The sequence below is a fragment of the Thermobia domestica genome, chromosome 14, assembly GCF_964235325.1.
Source record: "Thermobia domestica chromosome 14, izTheDome1.hap1.1, whole genome shotgun sequence".
Taxonomy (NCBI): domain Eukaryota; kingdom Metazoa; phylum Arthropoda; class Insecta; order Zygentoma; family Lepismatidae; genus Thermobia; species Thermobia domestica.
In genome coordinates, this window is record NC_137467.1 from 121,940,315 (window position 1) to 121,964,100 (window position 23,786).

The 23,786-nt window shown below is 36.3% G+C and overlaps 1 protein-coding gene across 6 annotated transcripts in view; it reads left to right on the forward strand.

Annotated features, from left to right (window-relative positions):
• Nucleotides 1-23,786, forward strand: part of Mtmr6 (Myotubularin related protein 6) — a 374,237-nt gene that overhangs the window by 101,116 nt on the left and 249,335 nt on the right. For 3 of the 6 annotated variants that reach the window (XM_081738790.1, XM_081738791.1, XM_081738792.1), the window contains one exon: nt 18,938-19,055. The exons of the other annotated variants lie outside the window; for them this stretch is intronic. In XM_081738790.1, the coding sequence (XP_081594916.1) occupies nt 19,008-19,055 (48 nt within the window). In that variant the 5' untranslated portion in view covers nt 18,938-19,007. The remainder of the gene's footprint in view (nt 1-18,937; nt 19,056-23,786) is intronic. 6 annotated transcript variants of the gene reach the window in all.

Genomic DNA, 23,786 nt, shown 5'->3' on the forward strand with positions numbered 1-23,786 from the left:
CCTGGGTTACTTTCATGGTATTACCTTAACGGTGCTGCACCTGTAACACTCAGTTACGGGAGTGCACGAATAACGTGGGTATAGCCATTCGATTCGCTTTTTAATACTTTGCTAGATATACAGGGTGATGCGAAATAAAATAACATAGAAGCATTCTGTAATTAACCGGTATAGCACGACGAAAGCCCACACGTGGATACCAAAATGAATATGCGGAATCTCATCGCGACAATGATGAACGCAATGGGGTCGCAGGAAAATCTCCCGTTGAGTAAAGGTGTTCCACATGAAAATGAAAGGAGAAACACTGTTCGATGTTGAGATCTTGGAAAGAAGTACTAGTCATTGAGGACACACGTCCCTGAAATTGCACCGTTTACCAATTGCAGTAGTATCTTGGAAGGTCAACATTAGAACGGAAACTGGGTTCCAGCGACTGTAAAGTAAACAGTAATAGACAAAGTTTGGCAAAAGAAACAGCCCAACTCACATGTTCGCTTGTGGCACGCCGCGACTTGCTTGTCAATATTGCTTGCTGTGTATGTCAGACTGTCATTCTGCATACACGATTCAAATATAGCAAGTCTCTTTCTTACCCACGAACAGCAGATTCATACGACAAGCTAATCCAAGTACATTCGAAATCACCGTTGGAGATGCGCACACGCCGATTACGTGATGCACAAATGAAACCTTAATCTCCGACGACAGTCATAAGTCATAACGGATGATATATGGAGGATCAACATCCCTGTTACAATTTCTTGCTAGACTCAGATTACATAGTTGTCTTATGTTGCATTCTGTTGTGTATCACTCTGTATATCTCGTAAAGTACACAAAAACGAATCGAATGACTATTTCCACGTTATTCACCGACCTCAAATTAGTATCTTTACGAAATTTCGTCCAATTCGGACTCGGATTACATAATTGTCTTATGTTGCATTCTGTTTTGCATCACTCTGTATATTTCGTAAAGTACGCAAAAGCGAATCGAATGACTATTCCCACGTTATTCACCGACCTCAAATTAGTATCTATACGAAATTTCGTCCAATTCGGACGTGTGAGGTTGGGACCATTTCCTTGTCAGTGGTAGAGCGCATACCTGTAGTACTTGGAGTTTCGGTTCGATCTTAGCCCACCAAGTGAGTTTTGTGGTAGTCGAAAACACTTTATGCGTAGGTTTTCTCAGGATTCTCTCATTTCGTTTATTATTATTATTATTATAGTCATTTCCCTGAGCTTCCGAGCATAGACGTGGGATGTTAAAACTAAAAAAAACAGATTTTTGTAATTCAGTTAAAACAAATAACAGTTTCTCGGGAATATTTTCAGTTCGTAAGAAAATTGTATAGTTGCTGAAGGCAAATCTTGATAAAGCAAATAGTGAGGTGAGAATAGGAAGGAAGCTGCCTGATATCTCCGAAATACGTAATGCATTTGCAAGGTGACGCAGTATCTTCGATAGTATAGGCTATTATTATTATTATTATTTTAACTTTGCTCAAAAATACGCTATTGGGAAAGTGAAAAGTAGCAACAAAGGGAGAGTTTGAACTAGTCTTAACCAGTTAGTTGGTTTGACGTCATATGAAAGTAATAAAGAAAACACGACTTTTTTTGTGTTACACGTAAGAACTAACTCAGTGAGGAAATTTAAAAACTATATTAATAGCTAAAAATGTGTGCTACTGCTGTATCCTTAACCTGTCATTAGTATTAGTATTGAGAATATTATTTATAGAAACGAAAATGAAAAAAGCAGTTATTTTTGTCTGTTATATTATCTGAATAACAAATTTGAATGTTAAACTATCTGGGATGAATACTGATTGAGCGTTTTCGAAAACATAATTTTAAGAAGCAATACGAGCAAACAAACGAATAGAGAAGGTTACATAACGCACGCATCAGAAAGCGTTAGATTGAATCGTTTAAAGATGAACAGGATATTTCGAATGATGCGCTGGATGCATCTTTTGTTTCTGCGGCGATGATCATTTGGGATTCTTAAATTATTCAGTTATAATTATTGAAAAATGATTTTCAAATTTGAGGTAGTGGTGCAAGATCATATTCTGCAGAGAGTTCAGATGTTTTTTTTTTTTTTTTTGAGAAAATTATATATTTTGTACTAGTAGGGAACATGTTAATGATTCGCCATTTTATGTCATCTAAATGGAGAATATGATTTGAAAATTCACAAATTCCTATTCGCAGTACCAACTAATTTATATCTTTTTATCCCTTTAAAAATGAGGAACATAGTTTCTAATTATTTTTTCCTAACTTAATTGCAAGCGGAAGGCGTAGTAAGTAAATAAATAAACTAAACGTATTTTGTAACAAAGTTGGCGTAGTTTAAATTATATTCCCTACCATTTTAATTTTCATTAGCAATAGTTATTAGCGTTATACCGTATATAATAGAAGTATTTTAATGCTGATTTAGTTACGAAAGAAGATATTTTTTAAATGTCATTGCCATGTATGGAAACCTTAGTCTCGACCTAAGGAGCAGGATGGGAATATAAGATCAGCAGCGACTATTTTTGTTACTTTCCCTTACCTGGGAGCGGGTCGAGTTCACATCTTGGGACAAACCTGTGCAATATTCATGTGAGTTTGTTTTTAAGGCAATCCCTCGACCTGGTTGCTAGGAAACATAACACCTTGCTGTTGGTCCCCATTGCATGTTTTTCTTTCGCCTTTTAAAATCCCCTGGGAGAAGAGATGGCACGGATGCATTTTGGCTGTGGACATATACGTAGTTTAGAAACTGGACTGTGTTAGGAGTTTGGTAGCAGATGATAATAGTTGAACAGGCAAATTGCTTTTTATAAATGTTTTTATTTTATTAACAATTTACACAGAAACATTTGTTTTTTTTACTGTTTTGTAGCCTTTCTATTTAAAGAGTTTGATTTCTAACAATGATTTGAAAGATCTCCTTAGAATATAATATATAGCCATAAATATACACTTCTGTTTGTGAAAATTGGAACATCAGAAAAGAATGAGTCCAAATTTACGGGAATTGTTTAGCAGCGTATGGCGTACGAACGATTACAATTTCAGCGGGATGGAGGCATATGTCACATCGACGTTAAAGGGCGTAATTCCGTAGAAACAGACAACTAACTGCGTTCAAATGAGCCTCGCATGGTCGGCTTCAGGAAGACGGCTTCCTATACCTCGCAATTTATGCGCTTACTAATGTTGCCCATGAGACGAGACTAGACTAGACTAAAACTAGCCTAGACTAGACTAATAGACAATATTTTTCTGTCTCGTCTCGTAAATCTTTGTCAAATTCTCGGAAAGCTGTAGTTGTATGTACAAAATTAATGTCCTGATTTTCTTCTTAATTTAATCTAGAAGTTATCAGGATCCTTGCGCGTCATGAGGATCTATGAAGTGTGTGATATTACAATATTTAAACCATATTTATTATTGTACTGCATTAGTGACTTGAGTATCTTTAATAAGGATGCGCATGAGACAAGATTTGTGGCTGTCTCATCTCGAAAATGTTCTGTAAAAGTGATGTCTCGACTCGAAAAATGTATATTTCTCTGTTGGAAGAGCCGTGTCTCGACTCGAATTTTGTGAGGAAAATCCTGTCTCGACTCGTCTCGTGCGCATCCCTAATCTTTAAACGTTGATAAATGCTCTTCATTGTGATTGCATTCATCAATTTATAGTTTTCTTTTGTTACTATAGTTCATGTAACCCTAAAAAAAGTGTTTGAGATCTAAGACTTCAGTGAATCAATGTAGCCCAGTAGATTCGAGAAATTTCTCGTCTCGAAAACGAGAAGAAATTTGTCATGTTTCTCGTCTCGAATTTAAAAATGCGCTTCTCGGCTCGTGGTCAACGCTACGCATCTAGACCATACCGCAGTGACAGTGACAAGTATGTGGATGCATGAATAGAAGAGAACCGTTCGTAGCAATGAGTAGACAGTGATCAGCTTAAGAAAGATAGAAAGAGAAAAGAAAGAAAACTTTTTCGTAATAGGTGACTGAGTTGTTATAAAATTATCTCTTAATATGGCGGCTAATATCCGTGCTCCTTAATTATTATTATTATTATTATTATTATTATCTATTAAGTAATGTAGTCGTAGTAGCAAACGAGTTGTAACAAGGTCTTTATTGCAAATTCTGTATTATAATTATGTGTGTGTTAAAGGGAGGCACGATGACTCAGTGCTAGAGCGCGTAACTCTGGTGCGTGGGTTCCGTGGTTCGATTCCCGGCCAAACGTTTTCTCAGGCCGTGTCCAAAAGTACAAAGTGCACACTTCGAGGATGCACACTCGAAGTCTACAAACGGAGTGCACACTAAATAGTGTACACTTCGTCCAATTAGCTTTTGATCCGCACTTGATTCCAACGCCTCATAGTGGTGGAACATGGAACATTGAAAACAGAAGGGAGAATTTCGCGTACTAGAAAAAAAAAACATGCTTTTTTTGGGGGGGGGGGATGAATGATATTCCAGTTATATTTAATATAAATATATCGTACACATTGACATAAAATGACAAAATGATGACCATAAAATGACTTAAGAGTTTCTTTCATGTACGCCAGTCGGTTCAGCTTTGCCGTACCTGCAAACATTTGTCACTTCGGATCTTTCACGCGTAGATTAACAAGAGCGGAGCGCAAATGCAATACCTATATATACTTATATATATATATATATATATATATATATATGTGTGTGTGTGTGTGTGTTTGTGTGTGTGTATTGTCTTATGTGCACAATAAACTTGTAACAGCATAGAAACCACTAAACTATTGGCGATGTTCTATTTATTAATTCCCGGAAGAACAGTAGCACTAGTGGTTAGGGCGCTGACGACACTATTGCGAAGTAGCTTAGGAATTTTATTGCAAGCGAAAGTAGGCAATTTGCAAGTGTGTTAGGATACCGAAAGTACTGAGGGAAGCGCTGTTTACAATAATATGGCTCAAAACTACTTTGGGAGAGAGTTCATATTGGGTATAAATGCTTCTTGTACGGAATATAACACATAGTTGTAGTTCTACTGTATTGCTCCAGTTACAGGTATACTGATTGGACAGTATGTCTTATGTAATCGCTCTAATTGTTCAACTATACGGAAGTAATTATTTGTTCATAATCGTTTCATAGTGGGCACAGTAATGGGATTATATGAATTAAGAGGAAGGCTAGCTTTTACTTTGGCCATTTCATTCAATGAATCGTTCAATGAACCGATTCGTAACGAAGACAGAAAACAACGTGCCCTCCGGGGCTCTAACCCGCCTTCACTCGCTAACGCTCGCTCGGCAATACTTTGTGAATTAAATATTAAACTTTGGTAGAGAAAGGAACCAACCTAGCTACTAACCTACATGTATGGGCTAACGGGCAAGTTTTCAATACCGGTACCGAAAGATCAAATCACTGAATCGAAGAACCGAAAAAATGAATCAAATGGCCAAAGTAAAAACTTACCAAGAGGAATTTGTGAAATCTTTGATAAATGTATGGAAAGAAATATTTTATATGTATTTCACTTTTGAGCAGCTGTCAAAAATGCAAAATGTACGATAATTGACATATTAGTCTCTCACAAGTGCAAGGAAATATGGTAGCTTTGAATGGAATTTGTTTAAATTCAAAGCTAGAAAATTAGGCCTATCTACCTAAGAATTAACATTTGCAGCTGCAGCTGTAACTGTAGCTATAGAGAAATGAATAATCTAGGTTATCATTATTCTATACTAGACCTTAAAATTTTAATTCATACGGAATTTATATTTTTCATTTACGTGCAAATAGCTGTATTACCGATAGTCTAATTATCTCAATTAAGATACATAAACCATGTAACATTTAAACACAAATGGCTTTATATCATTATTAAAGAAACTATTTGGTTGCTTTCCCTTTGCATGCTGAGAACAACGTAAATAGATTTGTTATTTGTGTAACATTTTTATATTTCACTTCTAATTTCACTAAATTGTATATTTAACAAGTAAATTATTATTAGATCAGCTCACAAATAAATTCACCTCAACAAAAATTTTAAAAAATATGGCTTTTAAATTTTAATAGGTTATTTTATTAGATATCGCCATGTTAAGCACACAAGTATACTAACGTAGTGTACATCCTCGCACACTACGCACTATGCACTCGCAGACTTGTGAACTTGGACCTTTTGACGCATACTAGCTGACGTCAGTTCCGGAAATAAGCGTACTTCGAATGTGCACTTGTATCTTTTGGACACGGCCTCAGTATTCCCGTTTCCGCCCACATTATCATTCCACCAATCCTAACATCACCATTCACGTACTTTAATCATAGTTTCCTTTAGCTTAACGGGCATAATTGTGGGACCTTAAACGGAAAGATTTCATTTCATTTTCATGTATATGTTAGCAATTGTGGAAACAATATGAAAAACTACTATAGTGAGAAACAGTCATAAACTTCTATAACTCTCAGACACAAAATTACTTTTAGTTTCTTTAGATGTAACTGGACATGAATGTAGACATATGCAAAAGAATTTGGATCAAGTGCTACTTCTCAGATACGTGTTACACACCTCGACCGCCATCTTGAATCCACCATATCGAAATCAACTTTCGTTTTGTTTTTTTTCAATTGGAAATGATACATAAAATACATGTAAAATTTTCTCTGAAATTCATTGGTGTAGTGAGTTTTTTCGTATCTTGTACCATTTACAAAGTGTTGCATGTTAAATGACGGACACTTCACGAATATTGAACCAAATAGAAAGTTGTGGAGGGCAGGGCCGAAAATTGTGTTGTGCAGTGTACCCTGTGTGTATATGTAACCTATTACTTGCTTTATCGTTGACGAAATATTCTCTGGGCATACATGCATACACAGTCAATACGGAAGTGGTAGGACTGTACCCAAATCTGGTCGTATCTGGATTTACGTTAGACATGTTAGGCATTCATCCAGTGTGTTTACTATTGTGTATATTTATGCTTACAGGATTGGTTCATTAAGTCTCAAGCATATATATTCTTCTGTATGGGCTGCAGCAGTTAACACAATAAACACGGGGTCCTGCACAACTTTCTGTTTGTTTCAATATTCGTGAAGTCTCTGTCATTTAACATGTAATACCTTGCAAACGGTACAAGATAAGATAAAACTCCTTACACCAGTGAATTTCCGAGAAAATTGTGCATTAATTTGATGTATGACTTGTACCTATTCTCATTAAAAAAAAAAAGAAAAGAAAAGAAAAGAACGAAAGTTTAATCCAATATGACAGATCTAAGATGGCGGTCGGTGTGTGTAACATGTGTCGGAGAAGTAGTATTTGATCCAAATTCTTTTGCATATGTCCACATTCATGTTCAGTTACATCTAAAGAGACTAAAAGCAATTTAGTGTCCGAGCGTTATAGTAGTGTATGATTGAATGCCGGATATATATAAAGCCTCATAAATATGCAAATTACCAATATGAGCCACGAAATTTAGTTCATTGCGCATTGGGCCGCAGAGACCTTTGCATTTGAGTCAATTTTACACGAATCCTGAGGAGACACTTCACGAATATGCCTTGTTAGTGATGCTTCTTGCTGTTCCACTGAAATAAACCCTCATAACTCTTGGACTATTGTATGCTTGATCCAAACATACTCTTTCCATCTTTTACTCCCAAATGACGAAAAGCATTTACAATAGTTTTTGAAATCGCAGGAGCATTTAACTCTTTAACAAATAAATAAATATAATGTCCCACTGTTAGTGTATTTAACCTATCTTAACCTTTAACCCAAACTGTTCATTGATACTAATATCACAGGTTTCATCTGCGATAACGCTGAATTTCTCAACTGAATTTAAATCTGTAATAATAACTTCCATTACTGTTTCAACACGATATAATTTCGTTCATAAGAAGTATTTTGCGTTTCAGTTGACAGATAGGTTGCATTTGCTGGGATCAAATGTAAAATAGATAGGATGAATTGTAGATGTAAATTGAAGTTACAAGTATTACTCTTTCAAGCTCCCTCAAAACAAACTCAAGATCCCCAAAAACTGACAAATTAGATCCACCTTTGCACAGTAAAGTACTGGGACAATTGCCTTTTAACCCTAAACGTTACAAATGAAGTATTATTATTATTATTATTATTATTATTATTATTATTATTATTATTATTATTATTATTAAGAGAGCGATGAAAAATGAATAAATCAAGAACAATTTGAAAAGGGACACATGAGACTTCTAGGGGCCTGTGCACTTCAGGCCCTCTTCTAACGACGTCACTGCCGGAAGTGGTTGATCACTGCCACGTCCTGTTTTAACGTTGGTCGCTATCAAGGATGTTATAAAATAGAGGATCTGCCCATACGTATATTCATACTATGAACTCAATGAAGCCAAAAAAACAACTGAGCATCTTCTGAGCTGGCTACTCTTTTTTCCGCCATGATTGTTTGCTCGAACCATTGCAATCTTAGTGGCGCGGAGCGGGCAGAGTAGGTGTGGCGAAACTGTGACGTATGGCTTCACGATTTTGTTGTATGGGCACATCCTCTATTTTATAACATCCTTGGTCGCTATAGAGTAAAAAGACTTAAAAAAAACAATAGTAACTGACTTGAACAAACGCGAAAAAGCGGAGAATAATAAAGTCCTTAAAAGCATCAAATAATTCGTTACTATTCTCTCTCTCTCCCTCCCTCTCCCTCTCTCTCTCTCTCTCTCTCTCTCTCTCTCTCTCTCTCTCTCTCTCTATATATATATATATATATATATATATATATATATATATATATATATATATATATATATATATATATATATATATATATATACAAAAAAAAACGAAAAAGAAAAACCAAGTAAATTGTGCCAAATTGATACCTCATAGAAATGAAATGAAATCTTTGAGTTTTACGTCCTACGATTATGCCGGTTAGGCTAAAAGGCACGGTGATTATGAGAAATAAATGAAATGGTGGAATGAAGTGGGAGGAAACGGAGGAACCCCAAGAAAACCCACGAACACGGTGTTTGTCCGCCACAAAGTCCACATGGCGCAAACGGATCGAACCAGGTACCCCAAGCACCGGAGGTTAACGCTCTACCACTGAGCCACCGCTGATACCTCATAGAATTACTATCTAAATAATTTTATACTACTTGACACTGACTTGCCTTTTATTGAAGTTGATTGTTGTTTTTAATGTTTTATTCTCTGGTTTTTGTGCATTTTTGGAGTCGGTTATGTTTCTTTTAAGTTTGTTTAATTTTTCCACTACGTAGTAGGTTAGTTAGGGTTCGTTCACGTATTACGTAACGCGGCAAGGGAGAGGGAGGGGTTCGGTCTTGTGTTATGAAGTGTGACAAGCGGGAGGGAGGGGGTTTACGCTATCGTTACGTAACGCATTTGTTTATGTATTTTGTTATTTTTATTTTCAGATTTATATGCAGTCTTTTAAACAAATTATTTTGTTCAGTTCTTTTCTTTTTTATAAATAAATAAATAAGTAAATATTTCTATTGTTTTCGAAAATTGCGAACATATAGCCTATATAAAATAATTCATGCAGAAGCGATTCGAAGACGCTACTAGACACCAGTAGTGTTTCTTCCAGATATGTTTTTTTGGGGGGGGCGGACTGCTCTCCCGGAGATCTGAGAGTGCCCCCGGAGGAGACCGAAGTCGATAATATAATAATACATAGAATAGTACCAGCAGTGCCCCCCGGAACATTTTTTCTGAAAGAACGACTGGACACCAGCATGACTGGTGATGGCTTAAAAATTTCCTCGCGTTCCCGCTCGTATCGCTATTTCTGAGAATATGATTCAAAACTTGTCATTTGAATCATTACACACTCTATTCTAAGGAGTTTCACATAAGAAATAGAAAACCCTCTTCGTTAAATAACATTTTCCGCGACGGAATGATCCACGATTTGCAGAGCAAAATAAGATGTTAAAAACCGAATTAATCGGATATTAATCTCGTACTGAATTTTTTGCTCTTTGCATTTTAATTTTCCTAAAAAATTCGAGTTTATTCGTATTCTAAGTGATTTAGGGCAAGAAGAATTAGAAAACAGGTGAACTGAATTCCAAAGTCAAACAAGATGCTCGCAAACTCGTTCACAAACGAGATGCCCCTGCTCCTCCATGGAATCTGTGGTTGACGAGATCTTTGCATCGTCAACACTGGAGAACTTCAAAAACAGCAAACATCCTGGATCCCGGAAGAAGAGGTCGATGTCAGTTCTTTGAATCCTGTTTCACCCGTATATTCCGGCAGTACTTCCTCTAAGCCAATCACCAGTGACCTAAAGAGTGGATATGATCTCTTTGAGGAAACGACAATATATAATATCGAAGAATTAAGACTAATTAAACAACCATGTTGGGTTAAAATTTTATTACATTACTACCATTTTCTAACACGTCGATTTGTTGGCGAAAAATACATTACAAATTTATTCATAATACAAGCATTTGTAATTAAAAGTTCTCATCCCACTAAAATTAGTTTTTTATTGTAATAACCCCCAAAATGAGCAAAATAAATTAAAAACAATCCAAAAGCGTTACGTGACGTTGGGGGTAGTGGGAAATGATTTCGACCTCGCGTTACGAAGTGCGACAAGGAGAGGGAGGGGGTAAATATGGTCAAAATAGCGTTACGTAATATGTGGACGACTCCTTAGATACGGAAACTAAAGATAGGACTCTAACTAACGAACTTCATGGCCTATGGAACCGGGAAGTTCAATGCAGCATTCACGAAAGCTCTCCATTGACTTCTGTCCTTGGCCAGCTAAATCCGGTTTGTACTTTGTATTCGAATTTCTGCAAGATCCATCTTAATATTGTCCTCCCATTTGCGCCTGACTTCCTAATGGTCTTTTTTCGATTGGGTTTCCAGTTAAATTTTAAAACCATATCTATTTTCCTCCATTCTGACTACTTGCCCTGTACACCCGAATCTTCTAGACTTAATAAGCCTAACAATGTTAGGTAAACCGTATAAATTATGCAGTTTCTTGTTATGAATTTTCCGCCATTCCCTATTCCCACCCCTTTTGGTTCTGAATATTCGCCTTAGAATTTTATTTCCAGATATTTTCAGTCTTGCGTTCTTCTGTCAAAGTAAGTAACCACATTTCGCAACCGCACTGTACAAAGGCATAATTATCGTTTTATATATTTTAAGCTTCAAATTCTTCGACAGGATTCGCGACGACAGAAAATTTTGAACTGAATAATAACACGAATTCCCTGCTTCTAGTCAACGTTTTATTCGTTCGTTGACATGTTTTCGGTCTGTTAATGTTGATCCTACGTATTTGAAAATATTCATTTTGTCAAAAGTATTATATATTTCAACGTATCCATAATTTCCAGCATTACAATCCCGGCGAACTTCCATGTATTTAGTTTTGTCTGCGTTTACTTTTAAATCTATTTCCATACAGGCGTTACGCATTTCCTTGTTAAGGTCGTGTACGAATATTTTCCATATGAAAGCTCGTGTACGAATATTTTCCTACTTGCACTTTACTTTGAGATTCATTTATAGATATATTAATTAATCTAGCAAGCTTTTTCGATATTCCAAATTCTGTTTCCTACTTGGACTTTCCTTTGAGATTCTTTTAAACATATCTTAATTAACCTAATTAGCTTTTTCGATGTTACAAATTTTGTAAGAATGTTCTGCAATATTTCACTTCTAACAAAGTTATAAGCCTTTCAGAAATCAGTAAATAATTGACGGAGTATTGTATTCCAAATTCTTCTCGAGTATTTGACGAATGGTAAATATCTGATCGATATTTCATCTGTGTATGGTGTCAATCTTGCTAACAGTATGTTTGAGAGATTTTATAGGATGTTGACAGAAGCGAAATGCTTCGATAATTATTACAATCCGCTCTGTCGCCTTTCTTGTGAGTTGAAACAATAATTGATTCTTTCCACTCTTCTAGTATTCCTCCTTGCTCCAGATGAGAATAAATTTATCTATCTCGTTCCACAACTTTCCTTCTCCAAATAAGATCAACTCAGCAGCAATTTCGTCTACACCCTGAGATCATATTTCTGTAATTTCTCTACAACAGTTTCTATTTCTGGCCCGTTAAGCTCTGGAATATCTAGTTAGACATTTCACTTTCTTCACATACATTATTTGTGGGCTGCTTGTTGGACAAATTGTTAAATCTTTCCAGATCTGTGAGAATGGCGTTGCTATCTTTAATATATAGGCCTACGCGCGAGGTTGATAGCCTTTCTTAAATTCGTTGATGCCCTTATACATGTCCCAAATATTTTTATTTTTACTATTATCTTCAAGTTCAATAATTTTTAGCTTTCGAAAAATCACGTTTCTTTGTTTTAAGATCTTTTAAGTTTCCCGCCTGATTACAGCTTTTTCCTTTTTTTTTATTTATTTTTTTAAAGTTTTATCGTTCAGATTTTGTAACCAACGGAGTTTTGCCTGTTTTCTCCTCTCTGCTAGTTGAGTGCATTCCTAGTCGAACTATGGTTTATTTCTACGTATTGCTGCATGCCCCAGTTTTTCTTTTGCTGATATCACTAGTTAACAAAGGTTTTGTTACATAAAAGGAAATACCTGTTCTTAAAGGAACTTTTTGCGCTGAATTCGAATATGCACTCGGTTTTTCTCCATCACGTACGATTTTCCCGTAACAGACCGAAAATCCCTCAAAAATTTCCCTTTTCGTTTATTTTACACCCCAAGATCTTGTCCCCTTGCACATACTAACAGAAATTATACCTAAGTATACTTTGATTCATATTTAACAAACCGTCCAAGTTTCGTAATAATCGCTTTATTCTTTCTAGAGAAATAAATATGTTTGTATGTATACTGTGTGTACTGTTTATTGCACCTTATAGTAATGCTTTCAGATCTCTTAAGTTGAGGTAAAACGTTTTGCTTTATTACCACAAACACATATATAAAATATAATACAATATAATTTACAAGTGTGACAATTTACAATAAACAATAATACAAATGTACCAAAAGGTCATGAAAAGACAATCAAAACTATCACAATATATGAAACTTCCATTGGGTTACAAAAACGTACACTACTTCCTTCTTTTGTAAGAAATGTTGCATTCTCTAACAAGACCCCAACAATAGTCCCCCATCATTGAAGGATCCCATCGTCCCTGGTACCTTTTCTCCATTGCCATTATATCTTGGTGGAATCTTTCCCCCTGTTCGTCGCTGAGAGCACCTAGGTTAGCAGGAAAGAAGCTGAGGAGGGAGTGCAAAAAGTGGATTTTTAAAGACATCCTACAATCCAACTCTTTGTATTTCTGTATCATGTCCTGTACGATTTCTGTGTAACTCTCAGCTTTGCTATTGCCCAGAAAGTTGCGTACAACACACTTAAATGCTGTCCAGGCAGCTAGCTCAGCACTGTTTAACTTGCTGTCAAAGCTATCATCAAGCATTAATTTCCTAATTTGGGGACCAATAAACACTCCCGCTGAAATCTTAGCATCACTCAGGTTAGGGAACTTATCTCGCAAATACTTGAAACCTTCACCAGATGTGTCCATGGCTTTGACAAAGTTTTTCATAAGTCCTAACTTGATATGAAGTGGCGGTAGTAATATCTTATTAGGATCTACCAAAGGAGCGTATTTGACGTTGCATTCTCCAGGTACGTAATTCACTCTAGGTTCCCATTCCTTCACTTCATAATGTTTGTCATCAGCTCGGCTATCCCATAAACATAAAAAACATTGGTACTTCGTGTAACCGCACTGCAGTCCTAATAAAATACCAACTACCTTGAGATCACAACATATTTGCCAACAATGGTCCTTGTAATTTATAAGATTTAGCAAAGTTGACATGGTGTCATAGGATTCCTTAATCTTCACTGAGTGCGCAAGTGGTATAGAAGGTTTTTTATTTCCATTATGTAAAAGGGCAGCTTTAAGGCTGACCTTTGACGCGTCGATAAATAACCTCCATTCTTCTGGAACGTAAGGAATTCCTAGCTCCGCCATCAACCCATTTATATCCGTACATACGCACACATTATCTTGCATTGAGAAATAGCTTGAAAATTGAACATGCCTTTTCCTGTACACTGATATGTTCGTTTCTGCATCCAATAAGTTCCACTGCTGGAGCCTTGATCCCAGAAGTTCCGCCTCTTGTTTCGTCAGGTGCAAATCACGGACTAGGTCATTAAGTTCACATTGCCGGATGAAATGTGGCTCGCGAACACAGTCAGGGATGAACGTTGGATCCTTGGATGTACATGTTGATGTCGATGGTTCATCAAGGTCATGATCATCATCAGAGTCTTTTGGCCATATCTCTTCCCAGTTGGTAGGGGGCTCGGGAAGTGGAAGTTCATCCCCGTGCGGAATAGGTCTAATTGCGGATTTAACGTTGGGATAACTTATTGTGTATTTGCTTTTTTTTAGAATGTCCCTTAACTACTGTGAGACAAAAATAACAATCATCCAGATGGTTGGTGGGTTCTCTCCACACCATTGGTACAGCAAATTTCATGAACCTCCGTTTCCCTTTGGCCCATGCAAGTAAAGTGACGTAGCACGACGCACAAATTATGTTGGGTGCCCAAGTTTTGTCCTGATCTCCCACACGACATCCGAAATATATATAATATGCTAGTTTCACCGATGGCGTAATGGTTCTACACTGTCCTTTAACTACAAACTGGCCACACACATAACAAAAACTATTTGGTGAGTTAACACACGAACGCCGTCCTCTTGACGCCATTGTACTGATCACAAACTAAACTTCTGGTCTTAGTTGGGTATAATGCCGTTAAGATCAAATATGAAAGCACTCTTAGCAGCAAAGACAACTTTGAAAGTGAAGTAGTGTTAAACCACACGTCAATATAAAAATGTACAAAACTCCCTCACCAGGTGTCAAGAACACAAGAAAGAAAGAAAGAAATGCGCGGGGGGAGGGGGGGAAACGATACCGTAGTGGAAAATTCAGACTGCATTAGTTCATTGTTGTCAACAATGAGTCTGTATTCCATTCTTTCTTTCTTTTGCATTCTGTTACATTTGATAACAAATATTGATAACCATTTCATGAACAAAACGAAAGAACTTGGAGAATTGTATATATATGTATTAAGATATACATATACTGTACGTTTAAAAAAATATACGTTGGAAGTACATTCTATTTTTATACACGTTTCTAATTTACAGAGAGCAATACAAGTGTGTTGTTGACTATTGTAAATATTCATTTTTATGTCTGTGTTTATAGTAATAAAGCAAATCGTTTTTACCCCAACTCAGGAGATCTGAAAGCATTACTATCAGGGGCAATAAACAGTGCACACAGTATACATACAAATATATTTATTTCTCTAGAAAGAACAAAGCGATTTTTACGAAACTTTTAGGGTTTATTAAATATAAATCAAGGTATACTTAGGTATAATTTCTATGTTACTATATGTAAGGGGACAGGAGCTAAGGGAATAAAATATCTGAAAAAGGGAAATTTTTGAGGGAATTTCCCGAAAATCCCTCTGTTAGGGAAAACTGTACGTGATGGAGAGAAACCGAGTGCATATTCGAATTCAGCGCAAAAAGTTCCTTTAAGATCAGATGATTTTTGTCATGTAACAAACAAAAAGTTTAAATTTGTTAACTAGTGTATTTTAATATTAATTTTAACTTAAGTATCCTCAGCTCTAGTGAATTCCGAACTTCTTAAAACCAAGAATCTGTTCGAACTTCAATTTGGTATTCCCCTCCCGCCTGTTCTTCTCTAATTTCTTTAAATTAACCTTCTTCGTTTTCAGATGCTGACGATTTCCTTCTTAAAACTATTATTGCAGGAGTTGGTCAAATATCCTTTCTACGTTTGCATAAAAGCTGTTCCTTATATCATCTTTATCTTCTGTAGGGACATGTACAGTCCGCAGTAAAAAATATGCAACTTAAGCATGTAAGTTTATTGTGAAACTACGCCTAACAGCGCAGGGAATCAACATAACGTCTAAGTGACACCAACCACGCCAGGAGAAACCTCGGCGTCCTCCCTTGCACATTTATTTTGGAACAAAAAGCTTTGTCGTTTCATAATACACTTACATGCTCATGTTGCAGGTTTTTTGCTGCGGACTGTACATTTAGAACAATAGTGTGCAATACCGACCCTGAAAAGTAATAAAAGGAAGTTTATCACTACCAACTTCAATGTGTTTAATTGTTAATACTATTTGTTTGTGAACGAGAAACCCGTTTCGTAGTTGGTGAATGCGCCATGCCGTGGTAACGGGAACCCATATTATGGAAAGGTACTAACTTTCTATAAAATGGAGCGGTCTGTGAAATATACGCGAATAAACGTATATTCTTAAAATCGCTCTATGTGATAAGGAATACACACGGTATACCGTCAACATACGATATTAACACTATCAGCTGTTTAGGAGTTTCATGGTTTAGCTCCAAAGACTTATCATTAGGTCTGATAAAATTTATATCGAACCCGCGAGAAAGTATACTCTTTGAAACTAATGAAAAAATGACCAAATTTGGTACATCTATATTGAAGTTATGCGGAATATGCGTACAATGAAATTTGTTAATTACGATATTAACAGTACCACTCTGGAGGAGTTCCATGGTCTACTTCCGAATACTATCATTAGGTACTAATGAAATTTATATGAAACCATTGAAAGGATACTCTTTCGAACAAAAAGTAAATTAACAAAACTGATGGTATATCGAAACTGTGTGTAATCATACACACAATTATTGTACTAACACTGTCAGTAGTTGAAGAGTTTCATGGTCGAGCTCCGATGACGATTGTTGCACATCATGAAATATATACATTGCAACACTCTTTCAAACGAAAGAATAAGAATCAAAATCCGTACACCTATGTTGAAGCTATGTGTAAACATATACAGATTGAAGTTGCTTAATTACGGTTTTCACACTGCACCCGTTGAAGTATTTCATGGGATCTCTCTTAAGACTCTCAATACATCATGGTTATGGTACCAACGAGGAAGTATACTGTTTGGGGAAAAAAAAGAACCATCGAAGTCGGTGCACCTATATCGAAGTTTGCGTGAACATATTCATAACATACACAGTGTATATATTATTTGTATGGAAGAATAGAAATGGTTCAGGAGGTAGAACGTTTTGGGAATGTAAGAATGAATTAACTTTGTCTAAATAAAAGTGTCTAGGTTTGTACTCTTATCGTGCGTATCTCTCGTATTTTCCCTTTTTAATAGCAAATGTGTCTATTGACCTTTGGTAAAAGACATACCTAGAGAGAATTCTAGTACATACCTCCCATTTTTATCACGTCTGACCACCTGCTTCCTCTGTGAGTTTCTAAATTTAAGAGAGTTCTCTCCGCGGAGGATAGGTGTTGGACAGAGGTTCAGTCAATAATAATGCGTGTGTTGAAATTCTGGATTATATTCAGGAGTAACTTCCTAGCTGTTCAATACAGCAGTTTTCTTCAATTGAAGCCGCTGAATTCAGTATATTAAAGAATGCTGAATTCATACAGCATGGCATGCCCAAGACACAGCAATGTAGTATACTTGGGCAAAATATAGTAAAACTTTAGTGAATCATTTTCTCCAAGCATGATACAATTACTATAACAATCAATCAATCAACCTATGTATATATAAACGAGTCGAATTGAGAACCTTGTTTCTTCTCTGAAGTCGGTTAAATAACCATAGTGGATAGCGAGAACCGGAAAGGCATGAAATGAACCACTTTCGCTTTTAACATTGATTGGAATAGTAAAAATGGAAATAGATAGCGAGAAGTGGTTTTGTGCAATTAACTAAGCGTTCCAAGAATATATCCATCTCCACTCAAATCTCTCTACTAAAACCAGAAGTGGTCAAAATCCAGGATTTCCACTTTCATTATTAATTGAGAAAGTGTCACGCCACACAAACCAAACTCATTCACGTGGTGTACACGTGACGCTGCTAGTTGCTTATACCTATATGTATTAAAATTGTGGAGATTTGGATAAAAGCAAGTATTTAAAATTGCGATTGTTCTAGTGTTACTGAATCATATTATTTAGAAAGTACAGGAAAAGGGGAGAAAATAGCAATAAGACGATTTCAGGAGATAAAGAGAAACTTGTTGGCACATTGACTGATAAACGTGATAAAAGATACGATGGAAAGAAGAAGGAATGGATAAAGAAGCTATCATTGATGGACAGTATTAAAACGGAAATTTGCTACCCGAAAACAGAGATGTTAGTGGAGGTCCGTAGTTCATGAAAGCTTAGTTTGCGGCAAATGATCTACCAGTAATGGCAGAATCCTGTAATGATGATAATTTGCCAATTATACGTTTTATAAAATAGACCCCTGTCTCATACAATCTGAGTTCTGAAAAAGGAACGTTAAACTCGAAATAAGCAAACTATTTTTATTATATTTTGCTTAATCTTGTTGGAAGAAGGAATATTTGTTTGTTTCTGGAGTGAGCCCTATTTCAAAATTGCAGGAATGTGAGGAGGATGAAATATTTAATCCTATGTCGTTTTGCTTGCCGGTACTTTCAGTATATACTCTGATTATCATATTTGTTTCTAGTGTTTCGGATTTTGTTGTTGCGTTCACTTTGGCTGTGTTGCATGAATATTTTTCGTCTGCTGGTAATTATACAGCTGTAATACTTCCCACTGTAGCATCAGAACATTTTCGACATCGTATCTATTTTCTCTCGTCTTCCGTATTGAAGAATTTACTTTGAAGAAATTGTTTGAAGTGTTGATAACAGTTGCTTTTACCTTCTAACTGCTGTTTACATATCCTTAGGCAACTGTTTCTTTCCAGCCCTTTGAATATCCAATGCACAAGCAATGGCAGGATAAATAAGTCAGTGGTAATCATCAGCAGCTGAGCTATGTGGCGAAAGACCAGTTGCGTACCCAGACCGTCTGTCGAATATAAGGTAGGTCAGGGTACTCTTCAGATTCCTTACGTTGTCTGTTTTAAATGGTGCTCTCTGTAGGTCTTTTCGACTTTTAGATATTTGCTTGAGTTGTGGGTGTCTTAGCGATGTGCATGCTGTTTTCATCTGGTATATCGTGTTGTTACGACGTTTTCTTTGGAACTGGAATCGTAATATTGTGTCTCGATGTTGTATGCTGGAGATCTGTATTTTGTTAATTAGAGGTTTTGTTTTATTGTTCTCTTTTATTATTAAATTAGGAAATGTAAAGTCTAGATGGCAATTGTGGACATTATGTAGAACAAATTGTAGAATGTGAATTTTTTTTAGCCTTCTCTTGGATGTTAATTTATATATCGATCTTATTAAAACCAAATAAGCATTGCATTATGTCTCCCATTCCTCTGCGTTACAACGCATAATTTAAATTATTTCTAGGAATATTATATAATATAATTTAGTGCTAGATCAATTAATACCGTACATATTTTCAAATAATCATGAATTCCGGCTTAACGAATCTCAGCCAAATTTGGGAGGACATCTAAGTAGACAAACACTTCTTTGGCCCAGATTGATCAAACTATTCTGAGAAAGAAATGTTCAAGAATGGACGGACGACGTGATGCGGGGTCCCCTCCGCTGGTCTAGAGCTAGCATGCGCGCTTTTGGTGCATGTGGTCTCGAGTGTGATTGTCAGGGGGAAAGAAACTTCAATAAACAAATGAACGATGCTGGATTGTTAGGGGTTGGTGTCGGAGCCACCAATATTCAACGTCTGTCTGCAAAGTAATTTCATGAAATCTACAAGTATGAAAAAATATTTATTATAAGAATAGTAATACCTGTACATTGAAATTCTTCAAAATATTGTCCTCCAACGTTGATACATCTTTGCAAGCGTGATTTCCCATCTGCGAAGACATACTGGAAGGCCTGTTCAGGAAGTGCGTTTAAAATTATTTCATAAACTTCTTTCACGTAGTCAGTGTTCTGTAACGGTGTCCTTTCAGGGAAGGATTTCAAATATTGAAACAAAAGAAGTCTGCGGAGCCAAGTTGTGACTGTAGAGTGGCCGGGACAGCATTGTCACGTTAGATGGCCAGGTAGCTGGTCACGACGAAGGCATTATGGGCTGGCGCGTTGTCATGATGAATTTTCGAATCACCGCTGATGTCTGGTCTGACGCGTCGGATCCTTGTTCTCAGTCTCGTGAGGACTTCTACGTAAACTTTGGAGTTAACGATTGTCCCAGGAGGTACAAACTCACGATAGACGATTTCTCTGATGTCAAAAAAACATAATGAGCATGATTTTGATCTTTGATTTCCTTATTCGATCCTTCTTGGGGGAAAGGGGCGAGGGGACGCCAAGGTGTTCACTCGGCACTTTGGCTATTTGTTTCGGGGTCTTATTGGAATATCAACGTTCCCTCATCTGTGATGACATTGTCCAAAAAGTGAAGATTATTTTCACACATTTCCAAAAGACCATGACAAATTTCCGCTCGGCGAGATTTTTGGTCGTCGCTCAAAATTCGCACACGCTTTACTCATGTGCAGATCCTTGGCCACAGCCTCGTGGACAATGATTTTTGGAATATTTATCATGTCAGCCATAAAACGAACACTCATTCGACGGTCTGTTTGCAGAAGTTCTTTCATATAAATCATTTTTCTTCGTTTGAAGAGGTTGACAGGCATCCAACGTGGACTTCGTCGTCGACCTGTTCACAGCCGTCCAAAAGCTCCTCGTGCCATCTGTAGACTTGCCTTTGTAATAAACACTCATCTTGGAAGACCTTTTGAATCATTGGAAAAGTCTCCGCTGCAGACTTGCCGAGTTTTACATAAAACATGATTGCGTATCTTTGTTCGAGTGAGCGCTGCATCGCGACTTGTACAAGAGACGAAACAGAAGTTTATGAAATTGTCCGTCCGTGCTCGAAGACAACTAAGCAAGTACACGCTCGGTAGTTGACTTTCCCGCCATCGATTCTGGCGGTTAGACCGCACGGCAACGTACAGTCGCTTCACAATAAAATGTATGACATTAGTTTCCGAACAGATCTTGTAGATTTACTCACTCTGTACGAGGATACTTAGAGCATATTTTAAAGTTTAGCGTTAATTTTAGGCCCTGGTCTGCAGAATTGTTTAATCCCAAGTGGCCAAGGGAACTCACATTCCATTTAAGTCTTAACATTTTATTGATAAGTATTTTCTTGTTGGGGAAAGGACTTTATATTACATAAAGAAAGATATGTATGTTATTGTTAAGTATACATTCCATAATTGTATCAAAATAACAGGTAATTCGCAAAGAACAAATGCATTTTCATTTAGGAGTTCACTATTCCTAAAATTTCATTATTTTTTTTTTATCCAGGCCCATTGGAGATATTGGACAGTGAAATATGCCAAATTGGCATAATTCTCCAACTTTACGATTTTCTTTCAGGCCTTTGGGAGCAGCTACAGGTCTGCAAATTGTTGTGTATAAACTTATTACCCCGTACTATATGCACACAAAATTCAGACCTCTACGTCAGTTGTTTTCTCTTCCCAAACATGTCTTTAATGTCTATAAAAATGTTGCTACTGTAGCCCTGATTTCACCCCTTTCAAGTGGTTTTAGGCAAAAATGTCAAGAGATCGAAGTTTTAGCTCTGCACAAGTTGGAGAAGCCCAGCGATTCTCAATTTACTAGGAGAAATACATGTTGAGATATTCAAAGCAACGTAAACGCCTAAAATCGAGAAAATGCAAAATGGCGGCTGCCGCTGCGTCGCTATGAGATGTTTTAAAATGATCGTGGTTTTGAAGTTCTCTGATATAGTATAAACATTCCTGAAAAAATTAGATTTTTTGGAGATGGTCAAGCGGCACGTGCTTAATTACTTAGAATGGATTGACTCCTTCATATTATGATATTTATGAAAATCTTAGGACGCTTAGAGGTAATTTAAAGTAAAGTTTAAACCTTTATTTCTTTTATTTTCTTTTCTTTTCTTTCTTTATTTCTTTATTTACAATAAAAGTAGACGTTAAAGAAAATACAATATTAAAATTTGGGTTACAGACAGTTCTTGAACATAGACTTGTGAAATAGAATTGATAAATTTCAAGCATTGTGTATTTTCGCCTTAGAAACGTATAATGGTCATGCTGTGAGTCTTAAAAGTTAAAATGATTTTTCAGCTGAAAATAACATATCCTGTTTCGTAGTGTTGATATTGCCTCAATTTTATAATCAACTTGGAAAACGTAAAATTACGCAAATTTTATACTGTATCTGATAATGTTGCTACTGTCGTCACTGAAATTCGAATGAGTTTTCTGATCTCCCACGGAAAAAGTAAGAAAATTGTTCGCTCTAAAACGAGTAAAAGTTCGAACCTGGGTATATAAAAAATGTTTAAGTAACTAGATTTGAAGGTTATGGTAAAACTGATTATAGTGTTGAAGAATATAAAATACGTATGGAAATTCCTGAATTCACATTCCCCATCGTTCGCACCACCATATACTTTGCAATCCAGTTCGTTGTCAGAACTTGTAGTGAAAGAATTTCGAGTACTTTTCGCAGTAATTTTTATATTTTTAATTTCATTAATTTACATTTTAATTAATAACGTTCATTTTTGTTCAGCGTTTTTTTTTTTTTTGCATAATACGCATTTTTATTCAAATATATTATTACCTGTTAATATTTTACCTTAAATTCTGCTATATTTACGGTTAAAATTATTTTGAAAATTCGAGTTCATTAGGCTGAGGAACAAAGACATTTAAGAGAGAAAAATTGTCTTGAAACTCGAAAGATGTTCTGGAACGGATTAAGTTTGGATTCTAAGGTGTATAATCGTAATGTTCTTCCAATTCCGATCTTTTAACACGCTTTTATGGAATTCACTATTATCAAATATGGTTAGTGTTACCCGCGAGACCAGAAATTTCTCATCTCGAAAACGGAACTTGATTAGAGACGAGAAGTACGTTTTAAAATTCGAAACAAGACAATAAAACCCACGATTCTCGTTCCATTTTCGAGATAGACGAGAAATTTCAATAGTCTCGTAGTAGTTCACATAAGCTTTAGATTTCAAATACTGTTTTGGTGTTACATGATTTATTATAAAAAGTGTATATAAATTGATGAAATGATTATACGTAAACAATAAGCAACATTAATACGTTTATAGATACGCATGTCATTAGAATTAGACAATACACATTAATAATAACTTTGATTTGAATGGTTGTTATTATCACACCTTCGTGGACCTCTCGTGATGCAGGAAGATTCTGAACTTATAGATAAAATTAAGAAAAAAAATTAAATTATAATACTAGACGAGAAAACAATTTTTTTCCTCTTCTGGTCTCGTTTCGTGGCAACATGAAATATGATGTCATTTCTTAGAATTAGATTTCTGGACTTCTCTTCGACATCGACCATGTTCACCTGTATGAGGGATAACGTCCCTCGGTGATCATACTGCCCGAGGAATTGGGGAGGAAAGAATGGAGAAGGAAGGAAGCGTTCTGGGACAGTTATGTGAGGTACCATTCCGGCATTTACCTAGTGTGAGTGAGGGAAACCTCAGTCAGGATGGCTTGCTTAAAAAAGTTTTTACACTTAAAAAGCCGGCCGAGGGTCTCCTCCCCACCGGAAATTGAACCTGGAATCGCTTGCACCGAAGGGTAGTGCGTTAGCGAGTATGCTTTG